Source organism: Tamandua tetradactyla, chromosome 16 (genome assembly GCF_023851605.1).
Source record: "Tamandua tetradactyla isolate mTamTet1 chromosome 16, mTamTet1.pri, whole genome shotgun sequence".
Classification (NCBI taxonomy): domain Eukaryota; kingdom Metazoa; phylum Chordata; class Mammalia; order Pilosa; family Myrmecophagidae; genus Tamandua; species Tamandua tetradactyla.
The window spans coordinates 82,863,648-82,886,851 of NC_135342.1; the positions used below are offsets into that span (position 1 = coordinate 82,863,648).

At 64.8% G+C, this 23,204-nt stretch overlaps 1 protein-coding gene across 1 annotated transcript in view; it reads left to right on the forward strand.

Annotated features, from left to right (window-relative positions):
* The window catches only part of ZFPM1 (zinc finger protein, FOG family member 1), a 59,747-nt gene extending 36,983 nt beyond the window's left edge, over positions 1-22,764 (forward strand). The window contains exons 4-10 of the mRNA XM_077133261.1: positions 3,990-4,123; positions 11,859-11,961; positions 14,709-14,918; positions 19,609-19,842; positions 20,210-20,305; positions 20,393-20,539; positions 20,727-22,764. Of these exons, the coding sequence (XP_076989376.1) occupies positions 3,990-4,123; positions 11,859-11,961; positions 14,709-14,918; positions 19,609-19,842; positions 20,210-20,305; positions 20,393-20,539; positions 20,727-22,546 (2,744 nt within the window). The 3' untranslated portion in view covers positions 22,547-22,764. The remainder of the gene's footprint in view (positions 1-3,989; positions 4,124-11,858; positions 11,962-14,708; positions 14,919-19,608; positions 19,843-20,209; positions 20,306-20,392; positions 20,540-20,726) is intronic.
* Positions 22,765-23,204: the final 440 nt, after the last annotated feature.

A 23,204-nucleotide genomic window follows, 5' to 3' on the forward strand; every position in this document is an offset into this window, starting at 1 on the left:
GGGGAACACAGCAGGTTAGGGTTTATACGTCACCTCTTAGCAGTTGCGTTGCTGGACGTCAGCTGTACCCCAACTCCAGGCAGCTCATTCCCTGAGGAGCAGCTGTGGAGGGGACAGCCAGACCATGGGTCATGGTGGCCATATGGGGCAGGGTGAGGGACTCCCCCAAATGGCCCTGGCCTTGACCCACTGCCTCTCTGCTCTTCCAGGGCCTCAGCTGCCACCCAGCTCACAGGCTTTTGGGTCAGGAAGCCAGGAAGGGGCAGGGAAAGGACTGGACTCGTGAGCCAGCTGCCTTGGGTAAATTAAGTCATGCTCTGTAAAGCAGGCACAGCCCCCAAGGTCCTGGGACATCCTTTGGGGTGGGCCAGCCCCAGGAGGGCTCAGCAAGTGCTATTACTGCACATAAGGCCCTGCCAGCACAGCTAAGTGTGCTCCTGGGCCCTGGACCAGGCCAGAGGAGCACAGAGGAGCCAGCTCGCCCTGCCCCTTGACCCCTCCCAGCCCTGCCTGCTGTGGTGACCTTGGGGGGGTCACTCGCCCTCTAGGCCTCAGCTTCCGCGTCTGTACCAAGATGTACTTGAAGTAGATTTCTGGGAATGCACACAGGCTGACTTAGAGCCTCCCCCCACCCACCCCACTCTGTGTCCGCAGAAACTTCTAGAGCCCAGCCAGGGTGGGGCCTCCTCTCCCTCTCCCTCCTTTTTCTTTCCCTTTTTGTGACTTTTATCAAAGGCAAACAGCGTGATCCCTGCGATAGGCGTGCTCCATAGCTCCAGGACCAGCTGGCCCCTGGGAGCTGCAGGGCGGGACAGGGCGGGGTGATGCGGCCGATTAGATAAGTGGGTGCTTGTGGTAACCCCAGGGTTGGTAAGGGGGGCCGGGTGCGAGGGGCGGGGAACAGATGTGAGGGGCAGGGGCCCAGCAGCATCCTGGTGGGGGCCCCAGGCCTCGGGACACTGGAGCAGCTTCCCAGCCCTATCCAGGCAGACAGACGGACTGGCCACACAGACAGATGCGCTCTTCCTAGCCTCACAGAACCCCATCTTATAGGTGGGTACACTGAGGCTCGAGAGGGTGAGGCAAGCACAGGGCATCCATGTGCTGAGGCAGGATCTGCCCCTGGCCCCCTGCGTGGCCCCCCTTGGGCAGACCCTGCTCCCTGTGCTCCACCCCCGTGAGCTCTGAGCCGGGCCTGGGCTGGGGGAGCCCAACCCAGCAGCACCTCCTCCTTCTGCACCCATTCCCGCAGGACGTTAATGAAGGATTTCGCCACTAAAGAGACATTTAAGTCACGTAAATATGCAAAGGCTGAAACCTCTCACGTGGCTCCTCACAGATGCTCGGGGACAGAACCGAACCCGGGCCGGGTATGTTTGTTCTGGAAATAGCGTGGGGGAGCTGTTTGCCTGTGTCAATTCGCCCTTGTCCCAGGCCTGAGTCCGAGCTGACGGTCCCTGATTCCCATGGTGGGGGGGACCCACCCCGACAGCTGCGCCAGCCCTCGGAGACCAACCTACTGATGGGGAAACCGAGGCAGCCTGGGTGAGACAGTAGACGGAGGTCCCGTCACTGCCGGTCGGGAGGGGGTCTCCACGTGCTGTCTGTCCGCCTGGGAGCTGGACACTGGTCACCTGTTTGCCAGCCACGCACAGAGCGTCTGTGGGGCCGCGTGGACTGTTTCACAGGCCGTGCCCTGCACGAGGGGCTGAGGCCCAGCCAAGCACCGCTGTGGCCTCCCCCTTCCACAGGGTACCTCCTCCCGCTCGGCCTCCCAGGACCTGTTTACCAAGGCCACCCCCACTCTCGGGGCACCTGTCACCCAGAAGGCTGAGCAGCCTGCCCGGGAGAGGCCAGCACGCTCCTCTCTGGGGGGCAGGTGGGCCCAGAAGCACCCCCACCTCCACCCCAGAGGAGAGGCCTTGGCTGAGCCCCAAGCCCCTCAGCCTCGGTCTCCCTGCCCACTCCTCCCAGCATCGGGGGCCTGGATTCGGGGTCGGGGGTACACCCAGCCTCGAGCATGGCATCTCTGAGCACCCCACCGCCAGGCCTGGAGCACTCCCTTGCGGTGGGGGGTCTGAGGGCACAACCCCAGGGGCTCCCCGCGGCCCCCACCCCACAGCCACAGCAGGGGGTGAGTCCCAGGTGCTGGGAGGGGAGCTCGGGACCAGCGTGGTGCTGGACAGACGGCTGGACGCGGCCCCCGCCTGGGCCCTCAACCCTGCACCCCGGCCCTGCGTGGGGGCCCCCACTCCCTCATCTGCCTCCTCTCCCTTTTCGCCTTTAACATTCTCTCATGGTAAAACCCACAGGCGGTGAGCCGCATTGGCTGCTTCTCGGCGCGTGCCTGGGCGCTGGCCCCTCGGCCTCTGGGAGTTGGCCTGTTCAGGAGGAGGGCACAGGCGACGTCTGTCCCTTCGTGTCTGACCTTCTGAGGCTCATCTGCACCACAGCCCATTCTGGCTGACCGCCCCGGATGTGGGCCCCGTGGCCGCCGTGGGGGTCTTCAGACGGTGCCGTGAGAACCGCCGGGTCTCTCTCGGCCCCTGCCCTGGAGTGGGGGGTCGGGTCATAGGTCCCTCTTCGTTTAGCTTTCTAAGGACCCTCACTCCCTTTCGAGGCAGGGGAGGGGCTCTAGGACAGGGGGTGACCGGGTCCCAGGTGCCCCAAGCCGCGTGGCCTCGGCGAGTCTTGAGGCCTCAGTTTCCCCATTTGTGAAGGGGGGCAAGAGGCCGACTTCCCGGAGTTGGTCTTGGGCAGGGTCACCCGGTCGCCAGGGCCGCGAAGGGGCTGCCGGAGACCCGCTCGGGCCCGCTCGGGCCGGCCGAGGGGCAGGGAGCCGCCCTGTATTGGTTTGCTGCCATCTTATCTGCCCTGGGGAAGACAAAGACCCAGTTAAAACGTTTTAGCAGGGCCTCCGGGCGTATTTACACGTTATCTGTGCCATTAGGCAGGCCGTTTATCTGATAATCCAGCCCATTAAGGCCACAGCCTGCCCCTTCGGGGATCCAGGAAGTGGGGCCGCCGCGGGGGACCAGGCCAGGCCACAGGGCCTTGGTGGGCACAAAGTGGCCTTCCCAGGCTTCCCGGGGGGGAGGGGGGGTCCGGGGGCCGAGGCTAAGGGAGGCCCAAGGGTTGGGCACAGCATGGCCATTTACACCCCACGGCCCGGGCCTGGGCAGCAGCCTCAGAGCAAGACGGTGGAGCAGGCAGCCGCCGGGCCAGGCCCTCGGCGCAGGTCGGGGGTGTGTCCCCCAGACAGGAGAAGGTTCCAGAGCATCGGGGTGCACAGGGCATGCTGGGGTCCCCACGGGCCCAACGACCCGGACATGGAGTCCCCTGGGAAGGACTTCTGTGCTGCCTCTGTCCCCCTCGCTGAGCAGTGTTGGGGGGAGGACCAGCTCTGTGCCTCCGTTTCCCCCCACCAAGCCTGGGCTGAGAGCACACGAGGCCAGTTAACACCAACCCGCGGAGGTGGGCGGTGTCGGGACCCACCCCGGGCCAGGAAACCAAGGCCCAGAGAGGCTCCGCCCAGCGCATGGGAAGGGCCCACAGAGGCTCTGGGTGGTGGGGATGGCAGGCGGGCTCCTCTCCCGGGAGGCCCCTGCCCTGTGGCCATGTGGCTCCCCTGGGGTCCCTGCCTGTCCTCCCAGGAGGCCCCCGCGGTCACACACCACAGCTACGTTATCACATCACACCTGCAGGGCCCCTGCCTCCGCGTGGGTCTCATCAGGGTTCCAGGTGGACGAGGGTCCTGGGAACACAGCTCGCCGCCCCGGTCAGGCAGGGGCATGCAGGTGGCGGGGGCCTCCACTCCGGCCCCGCGGTCCCAGCACCCCACTGTGCCTCGGCAGCTCTCGCCACCAGGGTCAGCCAGCGGCCCCGTGTCCCAGGCCCAGGTGGAGCCACACGCCCCCTGCCCTGCAGCCCCCCAACTGCTCCCATGGGGATGGGGGCCGTCCTCTCACTTCTCCGATGTCTCTCCACAGACGAGCTGGAGCCAGCGCTTCAGGCCGGGCGGGCAGCTGTGCGGGCCCGAAGCAGCCTCCCCGAGGGCCAGTGCTGGGGCCCGTTCCCTGGGCGCGTCCAGAGCAGAACCACGTCCCCCGGGAAGACGGAACTGGTAAGGATCCCTGGCCCAGCCGGGGCAGTTTCCCACCCCAAGCCCTCAGACTGTCCAGCTTGGCTGAGATCAGGCCCGGGCAGAGTCCCCACCCACGAGCTCTGCCCACCCTGCCTGGGCCTGAGGTGCCAGGACCTGGGAGCAGGGAGGGCTTCCCAGAGGAGGTAGCAGGGCTCTAACGGATGAGTAGAAGTTGGTGAGGCAGAGAAGGGGAGGGTGTTTGCAGAGGGGAAGCCAGGAGGGGCAGTCGGTGGGCTGGGGAGGCCTGGAGTGTTTGCCCCATGGCGGGACATGGTCGGAGCTGGTTCCTGGTGGTCAGCGAGAGGCTTTCCCGGGGTGCTTGGGCTTGGCTTGCAGCAGGGTGGGGGGAGCCTGTCCTGCTCTCTGGGTCTTTCTGAAGACAGGGAGAGGGGCTCCCTCCCCGTGCTGTGACTGGAACGCTGTGCCCACGCTTGCTTGTCTCCCTTTCTAAGCAAGCAGCGTGGCTGGGCAGCACCTCCCAGGGGCAGCAAGAGTGCCTGCGCCCGTGCCCTCGGCCTTGGTCAGCCTTCAAGGCTGCCTCTGAGCGAGGCCTGTTTACTCCCACGGGGGACGAGAGACCCTTGGCCAAGACATTTAAGATGGGAAGGGACGGCTTTATAGAAGCACCGCACGCATTAGCCACAGGTGTTCAGAGGACACAGGTGACTGCCAGGGCAGGTGGGAGCTGCTTCCACGGCGAGGGTCAGTGCCAAGGCCAAGGCTCGGAGAGTGGGGAGTGCACAGGCTTTTGCCCCCAACATGGAGACTGCCCCAAGGTCGGGGAGACTGGGGAGGGCGGGCCCTACTGGGGGAGGGGGAGGTCGCCCCAGTCCTGAGGGCTCCTTTTCCTCTGTGGACCCGTTTCCCATGGCTGCATGGTCCTTCAAGCCGAAGCTCAGGGGCCCCACTCGAGCCCCTGTGGTTTCCTGACATGGTGTGCAGGTCTGGCTTGGTCCAGGGCATCCACAGCTGGCCAGTGCCTACGTGGTGCTGGGCTTCCCAGTCCTGAGGCCCCGGGGCTTCCTGGGCGAGGGCCCCATGCCAGTCTTCCCCATGCCCTCGGTGGGCAGTGGTGGCCTGGGGGGGGGCGCCCCACACAGGGAAGCTGTCTGGCCAGGCGGCACTGGAAAGGAGGCCCCAGGAGCCAGGGCTCCACAGCATCCATGGGGCTGGGGGAAGCAGCAGGCAGAATCCCCCTCTGCAGACCCTCAGATCAAGCCCTCCCCCTCTGCATCCCCTCCCCTGTGTGATGGAACCTGGGCTCGCAGGCCAGGCAGGGTCACAGTCTCTGGGCTGGGCCTCTGGGGCTCAGCCGAGGCCCCTGGGCCTGCCCACACCACATCTCACAGCCCGGGGGCCTAAGCCCACGCTCGCCCATCTCCCTGCCAGGCTGTCCCTGCACACGAGATCCAGACCCCAGGTCTCCCCACCACATGCCCCCAGCGGACCCCTCCCTCTCTGGACTGCTGCGGGCTGACACTGTGGGCCTGGGCTCTGTCTGGGAAGTTGGGGGGACCACAGTCGACATGCCTCCAGGACCCCAGGTTCAAACAGGATGACCCATCTGTGGCCGTCACCATCCTGTAGGAAGACCATGCCCTGGCCCTGTGGTCCTGAGTCGGGAGAGGGAAGACTGGTGGCTGGAAGCCCCAGGGCAGACGTTTCAGCTCTGCAACTGGAGGGAGGCTGTGCTGCTAAGAGCTAGCCCGAAGGGAGTGAGTGCCCCGTCACTGGAGGCAAGCAGCAGCTGCCTCTTTGGGGGTGTATGGATGCTGGCAGAGCAGTTAACACTTGAAAGGAGGAATGGGTGAGCAGGGACCTCTGCTCTGAACCCTCCACGCGTCAAGAACCCCCATTCAGGGAGCCCAGCAAAGGCAGAAGGTGGATTGGGGGCTCCGCTGTGGTTTACTGCCCTGCCCCCTCCTTCAGCCCCGTCGAAGTCAGGCAGTCAGGCAGGTGTGCGGTCCACCAGCGACGGCCTGCCGTGCCCCCCTCATGCAGGGCCCCCCACTTCCCCCACCCTCCAAGCTGCAGACAGGGCCGCCGTCCCCTCGCAGCTGACAGATGGAGCCCCCAGAGCTTCCCACGCAGGGCAGGCACAGGGGCTGCCTCACTGGGGGCTCTCCAGAGGGTGGGGCCGCTGCTCTCCCCCCTCCTGCCCTATCGCGTCAGAATTAAATCCATGATTAACCCTTATCTCCCCGGCCCGGCGACTATCTCTGCCTTGGCGCCGGGCGTCCAGACACATGGTACAAGATGATTGATTTCTTGGAGATACGCGCCTTTCTGATACTTCATTTATTGTCTAAATATTTTTGCTAACATTTCAGCGGGTCCCTTATCAAGCCCGCTGACGAGTCCCAGTCCTCCCGGCCCCCCCAGGACCCCCCCCCCCCGGCCCGGAGCTGAGGAAGCCCCACCCGCCGCCCCCAGATACACGGTGCCCTGCACGCTTGAGGCAGGAAGGAGGGCGGTGGGCGTGCAGACCCTTCCCTGCCGGGGCCCCTGGCGGCGCCCCAGAGGGGACAGAGGCCGGCCGGGGCCACCTGCGGGCTGCGGCTCTAGCAGGCTGTGGGACCGCCACTGGGTCCCTTCCCTGGCCTGGGCCCCAGCTCACCTCCTGCAAAACCCGGGGGTCTGGAGGCAACACCCTGCAGCCGGCCAGCTCCAAACTCTGCAGTTGATGCAGAAGACACGCTCATGAGGGCCCAGAAATGAGGGGAGGAACCCGTAAACTCTTCTGCCCCTAAAAGCCAGCTGCCTTGCAGGGGCTTGTGTCCGGTTGTCCCCCCCAGGGGGTCGAGCAGCCGGGGGAGGTGGGGGCCGCCGCCTGCAGGATACTGGGGGGAAAGCGCCCGCCTGGGCCAAGGCGGGGTCCCCAGGCCACGTGCTGTGAGGCTCAGGTGAGCCTCCACTCGGGGTACAGTGGGGGCCCTTTGGAGAGGCACCTGGCCCCGGAGCCTGCACTCACCTGTGGGAAGGGGCCGGGGCCTGGGGGGCACCCTGGGGTCCAAGCAGCCCCCAACCCGGCTCTCCCCCGGACGCTAACAGGGACTCGACCTGTCGCAGAGCCAGACCCGTGCAGGGGGGCCCACTCAGGGGGAGGGGCTGGCTCCTGCCCCTCCCCCTCCCTTCCCTCCTCTTCCCCACTCATTTCTCTCCTCACTTCCTCTCTAATTTCCATATCCATCTGCTTGCAGGGATAGTGAGTCCAGAGGGGACAGGAGCAGGGGCACCGCCTCCCTCCCTCCTGACCCCACCTAAGCCCCTGGCAGTCATGTGACTACCCTCTCCATGGTCCCCCCCCCCCCCCCCGGGCCCTGTGCCCAGGTGCCCCGTGCTCGTGTCCTCCCCACATCTCCTCCGCCCTGCTGCCTGCTCTGTGTGCTGGGTCTTGCAGACTAACACATTTCCTGGCTGCCCCTCTCAGCCAGCCGGGCCCCTCCCTGCTCCTGGCCTGTGGCCTGAGCCCTGTGCCCAGCAGCCCCCCGGCTGGCTGCTCCTCCTGCTGCCTTTGGTGGGGCCAGCCCCACTCGGTGGGAGCAGACAGTCATAGGGCCACAAGCAGACCCCAGCTGGGGCTTTACACCCCATGGCGACCCCCGCAGGCAGCAAGGTGAGGGGCTGGCTGTCCCCCTGGTTCAGAAGGGAGAGTGGGTGCTCGGAGAGGCGCGGCACTTGCCCAGGCCCTGGGTTCAGCCTGCGGCCCCCGAGCAGACAGGAGGCTTCCTGGGACCTGCAGTGCTCGCCCCTCTGTGCCTCAGTTTCCCTGCCTGCCGTTGTAGGGACCTGGGGGTGCCCTGGACAAGAGGGGGCCTCTGGCCACAGGATTCTGGGGACTGCAGGCGGGAGAGGTTTTCCAAGCACCCCCTTCCCAGGCCCTGCCACCTATCCTCTCAGGTGGGCCCAGGTAAAGGGCCGAGACCCCCAGCTTCAGGCAGGGCTGGGGGGCAGCGCAGTGGCAGTGGGGGGGGTCATGGCACGCACCCACCTTGCACCTGTGGCCCTCCCTTGGCCTCCTGGGACCAGGGTACTGCACCTCACTGCTGTCAGGACGCCCAGGGCAGAACTGGCTGCCCCCCAGCACCCCAGTGCCAAGCCCTATCTCCACCGGCCTCTGCTCTTGCTGCTTCTCCCCTAATACCCACCGGCCCCTTCCTCATTCCCTGTGCTTCCAGGGGCCTTGCCCACCCACCCTGGCTGCCACCACCTCCCCTGCCGCCTCGTGCCCTTCTAGACCTGCCCCTTTTCCTCTAGTGCTGCCCCTTCCAGCCTCTCCTCACTGGTGCTGGTGCTCATCACCCCCAACTCTGTAGAGCCCTGGGAGAGCTGGGTCTCTGTGCTTTTTCCGCCACCTCCCCAGCACTGCCACACCGTGGGTTCCAGAACCACTTGTGAATGAGTGGAGGGTGGGGGGCGATGATGGAGGGATGGATGGAGGATGGAGGGAGGGAGCAAGGAGGGATGGATAGAGAGATGGACAGATAGATGAATGGAGGGATGGATGATGGATGCATGGAGATAAGTGGGTGGATGGATGGATGGGTAGGTGGGTGGGCAGTGGATGGGTGGGTGATGGATGGAGGTGGGTGGGTGATGGATGAAGCACAGATGAATGAATGGATGAAAAGGCTGCAGTGATGTGCGGGGATTGCTCAGACCTGGGTTCTCACCCTCCATGGCCACCCACCATGGGCAATTCACCAGGCATTGCCCACCCACCTGTGAAATGGGGATCCTTGCAGGGTCTGGGGATACCAGAGGGGCCCAAGGATGGAGAAGCCCTTTGCCTCTGGGACAGGCTGCAGTGAGGGTTTGTGGGGCCAGTGGCCAGCGGCCTCCCAGGCCTGCCACAGCTGGGCCTGACCCTGCCGTGAGCCTCCCACCTGCGGGAGGCAGCAGGGGCTGCCCACCGGGCTCCGGGGGGCTTGTCTGGCCCCTGCTTTCCAGCAGCCTTGGCAGTAGGCTCTGCTTCTCTGGCTCCCCTCCACCCTGCTCAGCCGTGCTCAGCAGGGTTTGGGAACAGCCTCCGATAAAGTTGTAGCAGCGGATGCGGTGGAGATAGGGTTTCGATGGTTATCAGGCTCCGAATCGAGACACTGACCTCTTTGTTGGGGGAAAACAAGGAGAGCGCTCAGAGCCACCCGGAGAATTTAAAGTGGTCACCACTACCCCTGCCGGGCGGGGCCACAGGGGCGGGAGGGAGGGACGGGGGGGGGGCCACCGTGACCCGGGCAGGGTGCCGAGGCGGGGACACGCGGTGGAAAGGAGGTGCAGGTGGCCCAGCGACTCGGAGCGTGTCAGCCGAGGGCAGGCAGGAAAGGCAGGAGGAGCCACTGCCCCCCAGCACCCACAGGGCAGGCCCCTCGGCCCAGAGAAAAGGGCTTTTGTTCCAGGGCTCTCAAACAGGAGGGACAAAAAGGGGAGAAGAAAGAAAAAGAAAAGTAGCGGCAGCCCCCCGCTGGGCCAGCCCCACAGGGCAGCAGATGCCGCATCCTGGCTGGACCTCCTCAGCCTGGGCGGGGCGCCGACTACAGGCCTCTGGCCGCCTGGTGTGATGCAAGGGCCGGCCTGTGCAGCCCCCTCCTCCACACTGTGTGGGGCCCTGCTCCCCTCCCCTGGAAGAAGGAGGGGTCAGCCCTAGAGGTCAGGATCACAGCTCCTGGCCTGTCCTCGCACCCACCTGGAGGTGCCAAGTCCCCTCCCCGAGCAGTTCAGGGCTCAGATGCGAGGGGCCCCGTCAGTTTCAAAGCTCCAGACCCCTTTGCCAGTTTCCCCCCGGGAGTTGGGTTGGGGTGTGGGCAGGGGACCCTCTCTCCCTTTGCCTCACCCTCGCAGCCACCCAGCCTGTGGCCTCCACACCCAGCCCCGCCCAGGGCAGACACCAGCAGGGTGCTCCAGCTCGGGACCATGGAGGACGGACCCCTGAAGCCCCTCACTCCAGCCAGAGGCCCCGACCCAGGCAGGAGCGCGGCACCTCCCGCCCTCTGCTCAGACTTACGGGGAGAAATTAGGGGGTTTTCTGCAGCATCAGCAAAAGTTGCGTGTGCATGTTTTTTATCATGCCGCGAACACTCTGCTCCTTGGAGTGATAAGCCCCTAAACCGGCCGGGAAGCTGTCAGTCTCAGTTTGAAGGTTTAGAAATATTGGGACGAATAATTAGATTTCATATCGTTACCGCAGCAGCCAGCAAAGGAGCAGGCAGATTAATTTTCCCCCCTCCTCTGCTCATTAATATTCATTAGGGGCCCACGGCAGAGACCAGGCCCCAGCCCCATGCTGGGCCAGTGAGCACGGGGTCCCCAGCCTTGTGCCAGCTCCCCAGCCCCTGCCTGCGTAAGAGCACCTTGGCAGAGCCCTCCAAGCTGGCACCGCCCGCAGGTGCCTACAGCCCCTCAGACCCCCAGGGTGTCCCCTGAAACGGGGTGCCCACCCAAAGCAGGCTCTTTGGCACAGATGCTGCCTCCGCAGGTGACATCTGGCCACTGCCAACCTGGTCTGCCCACTGGACTTGTCCTTCCCCTGTGCTGGCATCACCGAGTGGTTCTCTCCTCTGATACCCCGGGGAACCCCGTCGTCATAACACCCCGGTAGGAGGGCCCATCACCCCACCTGCAGAAGAGCAGCCGAGGCTCAGTGGGGTGGCATGGCGTGGGGCTCTCCCAGACCCCCTGTTCCGGGCTGGCGTGCTGACCTGCAGATGGGAGGAGGGGCGCGGGCAGCCGTGGTGCAGACCCCAAGGCCCCAAGGGGCAGGGCCTCACCAAGGTCACCAGCGGGGAGGCGGAGCCGAGCTGGACTCCATGGCCTGCTTCAATGCCATGTGATGCTCCCCACGGAGGGGGCACCCCAGGGAGCACCCCCCACCCGGGGCAGGCTTGCCCCACAGCCCTCACTGGCAGCAGGAGGCCTGGGGTTCGCAGCCAACGGCGGTGATGCATGGAGCCTCTGGTTAAAGGGCATTTATTCGCACAGAACAGCAAGCGAGCTGGTTTCAGCCAAGACCCTTGAGTACAGGACAGGTGACATCCCTGTAGACTTGACATCCGGTGGCCTGAGGCCACACAGACTGGGGTCGGGGCACCAGCACTGGACACAGCCCGAGATATGCCCTCTGTGCCCTGAGCAGGAGGGAGATCGAGGGCCTGGGGGACTGCGGCCGTTGTCAGCATCCTAGGATTAAGCCCAGCCTGCCCCAGCAGCCAGTGTCTGCTCCGCTGCTCAGCCCTGCTGGCTCTGCCCCCGCCCTGGCCCGTGCTGGGCTCCAGGCTGTGCTGTCCCCTCGCTGCAGAGCTGGTGTGTGGGGTGGAAATCAGGCGGGCAGGGAGGACCACATGACTCCCTCTGCAGCCAGCACGGCTGCCCAGGGGTGTGGCCAGAGAGGGTAGGCGGGGCCAGGGCGGGGCAGTCCCTCTCCCAGTGACTCCTTTGGGCTCCGCCAGGGCAGGGAGGACATGGGTGTGGGTGCGAGTCCTGCCTGCCATCCCAGCTGTGTGGCCTCAGACAAGTTGCTTAACCTCCCTGGGCCCCAGTCTCAAGACTGCCCATGGCTGGCAGGTGCAGGACCCCAGGGTCTGAGACCACCCACCCCACGGGGTGCAAATGGAAGCACCCGCGGCCCTGGGGTGGGGGTGCAGCTCACAGAGGAGTCCCCCACCCCCCGCCGGGCCTTCCTGTGCTGATGGGACCCCGCCCCCCTCCCTGCCTCCTGCAGAGCCCGGCCCTGACTCTGCTGCTAGAAGACGAGGCCTGCTGGCTGCGGTCGCTGCCCCAGGCCCCGACAGACGCTGAAGCCAACTCAGTGGTCTACAGGAAGGGTTGGTATCGCGCGGCGCTTCCCTCCCCGTGGCCTTCCGGAAGGCCAAGGTCACTGGCTCTCCCGGGCCGGGCCTTAAAGGGAAACCAGTGGGGCCGGGCGGGGCTGGGTGAGAATCTGCTCTCGGTTGGCCGGCTGAGGCTGGCCATCCTGGCGTCGCGACCACACGCCCTCAGGGACACCCATGTGAGGGCCGCTGATGCCCCCACCAGACTCTGGGCCCAGGGGCTCTTCCCAAGGCAGACAGCCCAAGAACACTCCGGAATGCATGGCTGCTGCCCTGGCCAGCTGGGCCCGGACAGTGTCTGCTGCAGGGGCCACGCCTAGACCTGCTGCTTCCCCAGCCCAGAAGTGGCTGGGGGACTGGCGGGGGCAGTGAGCGCAACCCGGGCCAGGGCTGGGGTCCCCAGCGGGCTGTGCACCCACTGCAGGGCCGTGGCAGGTCCCCTGCCTGTCCCAGCCTCCATGTCTTAACCTGCAAAATGGGCGTGAGGCCGAGGGAAAACCCGAAGTGCTGGCTGAGCAGCGGGCCCCCGGCCCCTGTGCCCCGCCCCCACCCCCACCACCTCTACACCCGTTGCAGCTGAGCCCACCCTGTTCTCTGGGCCCGGGCCCCCTTTCTTCCCACCCACCCTCTGGGAGCACGGCATGGCCCTCCAAGAAGAGCCCAGGGGCCAGGGACAGAGAGAAGAGGGTGAGGCCGGTCCCGCCCCACCCACCTGCGGCCAAGGCGCCGTTCCCAGGCTCAGGCCACGTGGGCAACCACCTGGGAGGGCCACATGGGGAGGATCACGCAGGAGGATCACATGGGGAGGATCACGCGGGAGGATCACATGGGGAGGATCATGCGGGAGGATCACATGGGGAGGATCACATGGGGAGGATCATGCGGGAGGATCACATGGGAGGATCACATAGGGAAAACCATGCTAGAGGACTACACGGGAGGATCATAGGGAGACCACCCAGCACAGGGCCGGCTTCTGCGGCTCCTGGGGACACCCTGTGCACTTCCTGCTCCTGAAGCTGTGACAGTGATTTAGACCCAAGGAACTTGGGGCCCAGCCTTCCCGGCCTGGTCGCTTCAGTATGGCAGGGCCACGAGGGGCCACAGGTCTCTGCCCCGCCCTGTCACAGACAAGGAGCTGAGGCTCAGAGGACATGGGACAAGCAAGTGGGACATGCCAACTTCTCTTCAGCCAGGTGCAGCTGTCCACACAGACGTCAGTGTGGTGGGGTCCTGGAACAGCAGGGCTGCAGCCACAGAAGGGTCCGCCCCACCCCGTTTCCCACAGGGGTCCCTCTGCACAGAGCTACCACCCCCAGGGCTGCCCTGAGCCCAGGCACCCCGTGATAGTCCATGGTGGAGGCAAAACCCACCCCTGGGGGTGGCTCTGGATGGACCCAAAGTCTAGTGAAGGGTCTGAGCTTCCCGGGGTGACCCTGGAGGCCACACTGCAGGGTGGGCAGGCTGCGTGACCCCCGAAACCACAGGGAAGGGGCCTGCCTCACCTTCTCCGGCTTCCTTGTTTGGCAAGGACCCTTGGTGTCCTTGGCTTGTGGCCACGTCTGCCCCATCCCTCCCTCTGCCCTCACACTGCATCTCCCTGTGCCTGTCTGGGTTTCCCGATAAGGGCCCCGGTCACCTTGGGTCCAGCCCCCCCACTGTCCAATGTGGCCTCCTCTTAATCATTCGCACCCTCAAAGACCCTGTTTCCCAAAATGGTCATGCCATGGGACAAGGTGTGGGGCTGAACATGAATTGGGGGGGACATAGTTCACCCCATGTTAGCAAGTAGGGGGAGGGGTGCTGGGCCTAGCCTGCTGCCTAGAGCCCCCTCCCCATCTGAGGCAGCTGCAGGGAAGCCATGAGTCTGCAGTGGGTGCTAGGCCCGGCCCCCCACCCTGCCACCGAGCTGCCACGGGACCAGTCCTTCCTTGGCTTCTGTGTCTGCAGGTGGAGGTGACAGCCCCTCCAGCAGCAGGAAGGTTCCAGAAACAAAGGCCCAAGGGACAGCCCCCAGCAGTGGGTTAGGGAGTGGCACGCTTGGTGAGGACAGGCCCCATGGGCTCTGCTCAGCCGGTATGTGATGCTGGCTGGGTTGGCATGACCCTGGGCAAGGCAGGCTGCTTGGCAAGGACAAGGGTCACTGAGGCCCAGGTGCTCCAGGCTCAGCCCTGCGAGTTCAGCCGAGACCCCCCCTTCCAACGACGGTGACCTCCCCTCCAGTCCTAAGCCCAGAGTGGCCCGAGGCCAGCAGCACCCAGTGGGGCATGCCCCCTCCTGGAGCCAGCTCAGGCCCAGGCTGGACACTCGGGTGGACGCCCCCGCCAAGCTCAGCCCAGCCAGCCTGGAGGCTTCGTGGGGCCAAAGCTGCGCCTTCCCGCCAGTGATCACAAGGACAGGGCACCCCCCTGGGTACCGGCAGAGCAGGCACCTCTCTAGCAGTGCCCACCTCAGGCTGCCCTCCAGCCAAGGGGTTAGGGCCCCCCTAAAATCATGGGGCAGCTGTGCAACCCGACCTCAGGGACCCCTCTACCACTAAAGGGTTGGAGGGTCCCTAGGCTTTGGCCCTTAGGGGCAGGGGTGTGCACTGGGGAAGTGGGGTGACCTGAGACCAGCCCCTCTACCCCGCTGCCATGCCCTCATCTTTAAAATGGGGCGGCTCAGGGGGGCTGGCGAGTGTGAGTCGGGAGGGGGCTCGGCCAGGCGGGCCTGTGTCACCTGGACAATGCCTGTCCCTGCAGATGATGCCCTGTGGTGCAGGACCACCAAGCCTGTGCCCGCAGGTGGCCTCCTGAGTGTGCTTCTCACGGCTGAGCCCCCCAGCCCCCCCAACCACGCTGGGAAGAGGGAGTTGGGGGCACCCGAGTGCCCAGCCCCTGTGCCCACTGACATCCAGCTCCTGCCCCAGCAGGCCGGCATGGCGTCCATCCTGGCCACGGCAGTTGTCAACAGTGAGTACCCACCCTGGCCGCGCTTGGCCTCTGGGCAGTGTGGGGACCTGGGGCCAACAGGCCTGGGCTGGCCATTGGGCCACCGAGGAGAGCACTGTGGCTGATGCACACGGGGCTGGACACGGGAGGGACCCACAGGGGGTTGGTGGCAGAGAAGTAGAACCCCATCACAGGCAGAGGCGGAGTGGCCCCTCCCCGATGGGAGCTCGGGCACAGGGACACAAAGGTCTCCGTGGCCCAGCAGAGGCCGGCCAACCCCACACCTCCCTCAGACACGTCGCAAAACAGGGATCCCCGCCAGCACTGAAACCTGAGGCCCGGTGATCCCGTCATGGGGGGCTGTCCTGGGCACCGCAGGTGACCGGTGATGTGGCCAAGTGTTAGCTGGGGGCACAGCGCCCTGGCGGGGCCCCAGAAAAGCAAGTACCCAGTTTCAAGTGAAGGGCACGGGGTGCTTGGGCTGCTGTGAGGACCTGGGAAGGACATGTCCGCAGATGGTCATTTACCCCGAGAGCCAGGTGGACCCCTGGGCACTGGGGTCACTGGTGCCACTCATCACCTGGGGCACAAATAAGGCAGGGTGAGGCAGTAGGGCGGCAGCTGGGGGCTGCTCAGTCGGGTTGCTCAGGAAAGATGCTCCGGGCTGATAAAGGTCACCCAGACCTGGCAGGGCCAAGCTTCTGGGCAGGCACCCAGAATGGGGAAGCCATCCCAGCACTTACTTCATTTAGGATTTTCCAAAATGTACGCACACTCCGCACCCACCAAGCAATGACTGCCCCGCCTCCTGTCCTCCCTTGGCAGCCTCGAACCTCCGCCTCTACACATCTGCTGTTTCTAGTTATTTCCTGTACACGAGATCGCCGTGTACATGCGTGTGGTCCCTGCTTGTCGCGCTCAGCAGCTCTCTAGGCTCATCATGTTGCCACACATCTCAGAACTCCCCCCTCACGGCCGAATGATACTCCATGGTGTAGATGTACCGCGTGCACATTTTCTTTATTCATCTATCATTGAACACGAATCGTCTCCTTTCGGCTAGTGTGAATAATGCTGCCTTGAACAGCGGTGCAAAGCATCTCTTTTGGAACAAGTGCCTCCTTTCCATCTCTTTTGGCATGTATTTAGGAGCGCAATTACTGGATCACGTGGCAGTTTTATATTTAGCTTTCTCAGGATCTGCGAACTGCCCTCCATGATGCTGCACCGCTTACACCCCCACCACCGAGATACCCTCGCCACCATTTGGTACTTTCCGGTTTTTTTTAATGATAGCCCTTCCTGTGGGCGTGAAGTGCTGTCTCTGTGGTTTTCGTTTGTATTTCCCTGATGTTGAGTGACACTGTGCTTACTGGCCATTTGCATCTCCTCTTTGGGGAAATGTCTGTTCAAGCCCTTTGCCCATTTTTTAAATTGAGTTGTCTGTTATGCTGTCGAGTTGCAGGAGTTTTTCAGACATTTTGGATTCTATGCGCTTAATTAGATATATGATTTGCAACTATTTTTTTCCAATTCTGTATGTGTTTTCATTTTTTCATATCCTTTGGACAAAAGCTTTTAATTTTGATGAAGTCCAACTTATCCCTTTTTGTCACCTATGCTTTTGCATCATCTCTAAGAATCCACCACCAAACCCCAGCCATGACTGCCCCTGTGCTTTCTTCCAAGTTCCCTGGTTTTCGCTCTATTATCTTTTAGGTCGTTGGTCCATTTTGAGTTCATTTGTGTGCGGTGTAAGGGTCTGGCTTTCCTCTGTAGACAGTGTCCAGTCGTCCTAGCACCCTCTGCTGCGACCTCTGCGCCCGCTGCATGGCACCTCATGGGAAGCCCGCTGGGCGCAGATCTATGCACAGCCCCGCCCTCGTCCGCTGGTCTGTACGTCTGTCCTGACCCCACGCTTTGACCACTGTAACCTGGTGGTCAGTTTTGAAATCAGGGAGCATCAAGCCCCCAGCTTTGTTCTTTGTCAACCATTCAGGGCACCTTGCAATTTCATATGAATCTGAGGATCAGTTTTTCCATGTCTGCAAAAAGGCTGCTAGGATTCTGACAGGGACCAAGTCTGCGGGGCACTCTGGGTGGCACCTTCTGGTCCCTGAGCACTCGTGTCCAGCCATGCCCCGAGGCCTCGGTTCTCTCAGCGGCGGTTTGTCGTTTCCACTGTACCAGCACCTCGCCCCACAAGGAATGTTGTACCCTCTCAGATGCTGTCGTGAACGGAACTGTCTTTTCTACCAAGGGTGCCACAACGGTGATGGAAGCAGGGTGGGGAAAGGCAGAACGGAGCCCCTACAGGAAAGCTGGCCAGAACCAGCAGAGAGCTGCTGGGGGGTGGCGGCTGAAGAGGTCACGGCCTCAGGTGGGTGTCGGGTGGTGCTGCCACGGCCTCGGAGATCTGGGGGAGAGGAACTTTGGGCACCCTCATCTCCAGGTGCCTGCTGGGACAAGGCAGTCACCAGGAAGCTGGGGGGCAAGGGCACGGCCAGTCAGGGGCAGCACGTGCAAGAGGAGCTCAGGCAAGGCTGGCCCGGCTGCAGCACCTGGAGTCGAGTGGGTAGGCCGAGCGCAGGCAGCAGCCAGAGTGCAGGGACAGGTTGTGGACAGGCCGAGCGCGAGCAGCAGCCAGAGTGCAGGGACGGGTTGTGGGCAGGCCGAGCGCGGGCAGCAGCCAGAGTGCAGGGACGGGTTGTGGGCAGGCCGAGCGCGGGCAACAGCCAGAGTGCAGGGACGGGTTGTGGGCCCGCTGTACGCAAGGCTAAGGCGACACCAGGTCAGACGAGAGCTAAAAAGCAGCCCCTGGATCTGGCAGCCTAGATGTCACTGCAGCCTTGACCACAAGCCTATGGAGCCAGCGGGGCATGAGGCAAACAGGAGCTGGAGGGGCAGCGAGGGCCAGAGCAGGGAGGAAGCGGACCAGCAGCTGGCAGGAATGTGGGCTCTCAGGGGGTCAGCACCTGCAGCCTGGATGGCCAGAGCTGACCCAGTACTCATGGAGATGACCAGGGGCTGGGGTGCAGCTGTGCTGCTCTCACGGGGGCAGGGTCCGGACACTGGGAGGGTCCTGGGCAGGGAGCTGCTGACAGGGCTGAGAGCAAACCAAAGGACACTGAGGTTTGATAGGAGGTGAGAAGGCCAGCCCCTGCAGGACACTGGGAGGGTCTCAGTTTCCCCTCTGTGTAGCTCAGGGGAGTTCTCTCCAGTCTGAGGTTTCGGTGTCAGTACCTCAACCCCCAGGGCCAATGTCCCAGGAACTTTACCTCCTGACAACTCCTCAGTGGGCTACACATCCGTGTACAGAGGACAAGTGCTGCCCAGATGGTCTAAAAGAGTCGTGAGAACCCAAGGCCACTCTGAACCTCTGTCTTCTCATCTGTAAAATGGGGCCAACAGTAGTACCAACCCAGCACTACTTGTGCAGTTTAGCTGAGCAGCCCCAACCCAGGACGTGGCCCACATCAGCCCTCAGTTGCTGGGCTACAGCCATTCTCACTGCATTTCAGGACTGTGGCCAGAGGCGCCCGGCCCAGCTCCCCACATGCCAGCCCAAAACACAGTTCCCAGCAGTGACCTTGCAGATGCAAGCACAGCCCTCCCATGGCCTCACAGATGCAGGATCCCAGCTCAAGGCCTCGTCTGATAGAGGCCGCAGCTGCCGAGGCGCCCAACAGAAGGGCTTGAAACTTGGTGCCAACAGACAGACAGCTTGTTAGGAAGGAGCCTTAACCCACGGAAATCAAGCAAAGCTGCAGGCGGAGAAGCAGAGGGGAGAGGCCATCTCACCCGCAAACAGCTCCTCTGTTCCCTAAGAGTCCAAAGCAGGGGAAGCTGGTGGCCCTGGAACAGGGGAGCTGCAGACTCCCAGGTTACATTCAGAGAAGCCAGGGTGGTAACCTACAGAGGATAAGGCAGATTCCGTGCTGGTCTCTAAGTGCAGTTGGTCTAGCCCGGGACCCCAAGCTCCAGGTCAAGGCCGAGAGCAGAGCCCTGCCCCTTGCCTGCCTTCAGCCAAGGGCCAACTAGCCCAGCAGGGACCTGGGGCAGAGAAAGATGGGCATTTCCCGAAAACGCTGCTGAAAGACAAACTGACCGCAGCCTGGGACCAAGCGTGCTTCAGAAAAGCCCCCGCACCCCCCACCCCCCGGCTGGTAAAACCCCCACGCCTTCTAAGCTCCCAAGTGCTTCAACAAGTTGAAGCAGCATGCTGGGTGAAGTTCATGAATTCTACGGCTCTAACCATTCCATCGTTAACTGACATGGGGACATCCAGGCACATGGGGGGCAGGGAGGGCTCCCTTTTCCTTCTGCAGCCCCAGCCTCACCCCTCTGATCGCCACCCCCAGGTGTGCCCACAGCCAGGCCCTCACTTGCCTGCTTGAGCTGACTACTGGCAAGTCAGGCCCCTGACTTCCTGCATCATGGGGCCATCCCAGGGGGAACTAAGAAATCCCACTCAATGCAAGTCCCATGGCACCCTGGAATCTGCAGACAGGGAAGTGGGGTTAAAAGGACAAGAGTGGTGGCAGGGACATGAAGGATGGGGAGAGCTGGTGGCCAATCCCACCATCACCTCTTGGACATCATGAGCCTCAGCTGCCCAGGGCTGGCAGGAAGCATGGAAAAGCCTGGTCCCTGCCGCGGTCCCCTCTGCCGCCAGGGCGCCCTGCTGAGGCTGCTCCTCCGGCCCCTACAGAGGATGTCTTCCCATGCAAGGACTGCGGCATCTGGTACCGCAGCGAGCGGAACCTGCAGGCTCACCTCCTCTACTACTGCGCCAGCCGCCAGAGCACTGGCTCACCTGCAACGGTGGCTGCAGACGAGAAGCCGAAGGAGACGTACCCCAACGAGCGCATCTGCCCCTTCCCCCAGTGCCGCAAGAGCTGCCCCAGCGCCAGCTCCCTAGAGATCCACATGCGCAGTCACAGCGGTGAGACCCCCACCCCCACCCAGGGCCAAAGCATGTGCCCCCGTACCCAGGCAGTACATGCCCTCTGAGAGCGCAGGGCGCCAGCTGGTAGTACCAACTCCACCCCAGGGACCACCCCACACCCAAGCAGTGCATGCCCACCTCTGAGAGTACAGGGCACCAGCCAGCAGCCTGGACTCCACCCCAGGGACCATCCCGCACCCAGGCAGTGTGTGCCCGCCTCTGAGAGCGCAGGGTGCCAGCCAACAGCACGGACTCCACCCCAGGGACAACCCCCCCCCAGGCTGGGGCAGGGCTGTGGTCCCTTCTTAGATGGGGGCTGGGTCTCTGCTGCCCCGCGCCGCGCTCACTCAGCCCCGTGTTCCAGGGGAGCGCCCCTTTGTGTGCCTCATCTGCCTGTCAGCCTTCACCACCAAGGCCAACTGCGAGCGGCACCTCAAGGTGCACACGGATACCCTGAGCGGTAGGTAGCTGGGGGGGCACCTGCGCGATGGGTGGAGTGGGGGCAGGTTTACAGGGTGGGCCCTGACCGCCTCAGCCTGGCTCGCAGGTGTCTGTCACAGCTGTGGCTTCATCTCCACCACAAGGGACATCCTCTACAGCCACCTGGTGACCAACCACATGATCTGCCAGCCTGGCTCCAAGGGCGAGATCTACTCCACCGGGCCTGGGCACCCAGGTGCCAAGCCCCATCCAGGTGAGCCTGGGACAGGGCCCTGGGCCTCCCTGAGCAGCGGGGGCGGGCAGGGCTGTCTCTGAGGAGAAGGCGTGTCCGGACAGTATCAGTATTTCGTCTAGGTCCTCTACCTCGCGCTCCCCCCCCTCCCCCATGCTCCTTCCAGCCTGGCTTTACCCACGGCCCCTCTGATCTGGTCTCCCTGCAGACACCCTGGCCAGCTTTCAGCAGCTCGCAGCCCTGCACTGCCCCCTGGCCTCCGTGGACCAGGCGCACACGCCACCGGCCGGAACGGACAGGAAACCCGTGATCGAGGCCACCAACGGAGAGGCTGGGGAGGCTCCCCAGAATGGCGGCGGCAGCAGCGAGCCCCCCGCGGCTATCAAGGTGGAGGCGGCTGGGGAGGCCGAGGCTGGGGTTCCCGGGGAGCCGAGCCCCGGGCGCCAGGCCCCCTCGCGCACGCCGTCGCCTCGCAGCCCCGCAACAGCGCGCGTGAAGGCCGAGCTGCCCAGCCCCCCGGCCGGCGCCAGCCCCGGGCCCGGGCCGCCAGGCGCGCTGTTCCTGCCGCAGTTCGCGCTCGGGCCTGACGCGGCCACCGCGCTGCCGCCGGCCTCGGAGATCCTGGCCAAGATGTCGGAGCTGGTGCACAGCCGGCTGCGGCAGGGCCCGAGCGCGGCGGGGGCCCCGGCGGGCGCCACGTGCTTCGAGTGCGAGATCACCTTCAGCAACGTCAGCAACTTCTACGTGCACAAGCGCCTCTACTGCTCCGGTCGCCGCGCGCCTGACGACGCGGCCCCCGCGCGCCGGCCCCGCGCGCCCCCTGCCAGCCCCGGGCCCCGCGACGATGAGCCCCGCGCTGCCACCCCCGAGCCCGAGGCGGCGGCCAGCGAGGGCAGCCCGAGCCCCGGCAGCTCGCTCGACGACGCGGAAGACGACCCCAGCAGGACGCTGTGCGAGGCCTGCAACATCCGCTTCAGCCGCCACGAGACGTACTCGGTGCACAAGCGCTACTACTGCGCCTCGCGCCACGACCCGCCGCCGCGCAGGACCGCGCCCGCCGCGCCCACCCGGCCCGCGCCCGCCGCGCCCGTGCGCACGCGCAGACGCCGCCGGCTCTACGAGCTGCACGCGGCCGGGCACGCCCCGCCCCCGCCGGCCGAGCCGCCCGCCTCGCCGCGCCCCGGAAGCCGCAGCGGCGCCGCGCCCTCGCCGGGTCCCGCCGCCGCCAACGACGGCCCCATCGACCTGAGCAAGAAGCCGCGGCGCCAGGGTCCCGAGGGCGCACCCGCCGGCCCCGCACCCGGCCTGCCCGCCCTGGCCGACTACCACGAGTGCACGGCCTGCCGCGTGAGCTTCCACAGCCTCGAGGCCTACCTGGCCCACAAGAAGTACTCGTGCCCCGCCACGGCGCTGCGGCCCGGCGCGCTGGAGCAGCTGCGCGGCCTGCGCGGCCCGCCGGACCCCGACGCCGAGGCCGCGCTCGCCCTGGCCCCGGCCGCCGCCGTCGTGTGCCCCTACTGCCCCCCGAACGGCGTGGTCCGGGGCGACCTGCTCGAGCACTTCCGCCTGGCGCACGGCCTGCTGGTGGGCAAGCCCCCGGCCGGCCCCGGGGCGGCAGAGGCCAGGACGCCGGCCGACCGCGCCCCGCCGCCCACCTCGCCCTCCTCTTCCTCCTCCCCGCAGCCCGCACCTCGGACCCCCCGGGACAGTCTCCACGGCCAGGAGCTGCAGGAGCTGCCCCCGGCCCCGGCCAACGGCAGCCCCCCGCCCAGCCTACCCCCGTCCCCGGCCGCCGCCCCGGCCCGCTGCCTCTCGCCGGTGCCTGATGCCCTGCTGCCGCCGCCGCCGACGCCCCCTTCCTACTCGGACAAGGGCGTCCAGACCCCAAGCAAGGGGACCCCGGGCGCCGTGCCCAACGGCAACCACAGATACTGCCGTTTGTGCAACATTAAGTTCAGCAGTCTGTCCACTTTCATCGCCCACAAGAAGTATTACTGTTCCTCTCACGCTGCAGAGCATGTGAAGTGAGCCGGCGCCACACTACAGACTGGAGACCGCTTTCCACAGCCCCCCTTCTCCCGCCAGGAGCCAGGGCCAGCTCCTTTGCCCCCCACCCCACCCCCGAGCTGGGACAGGCCTCAGGCCCTGGGAGACTCACCAAGCACAGGCCCCGGCAGACGGGGACGGCAGGGGGCAGCGCCCACCTGAACCCTTGGCACTTAATAAAGAAGTTCGGTTTGACAGCCGCAGTGGTGGGTGAGCGTACTTCTGTGAGCAGAGGAGGCCAGGCAGGGGACCCGAGGCCACAAGCACAGGGCAGGGCAGGGGAGCAGACACGGGGTCAAGGCCTTGAGTGTCTTGTGCACCAATGACAGACACCTCAGGGCTGTCTGATTTGGGGGTGTCTCATCACCCCCAGCTTACACACAGGCTGGTGAGGTGTGAGGGGCCTGGTCCCTTGCCAGAGTAACTGTACTCCTGGGCTGCTCTGCCCCTACCCCACCCACCCAGGCTTCCTGGACCCACTGGTGGGGGCGAGGGAGGCGTGGGAAACAGGTACTGCCGTCTAGGCCCCAGCTGGAGTTTGCCTCCATCAAAGACCCAATAAGAAATCTGTCTTGGTGCCCAGGTACTAAGAGAAAGTCCTCAGCCTAGCAGCCCTCCCACCCTGCCCAGTCGGTGACTA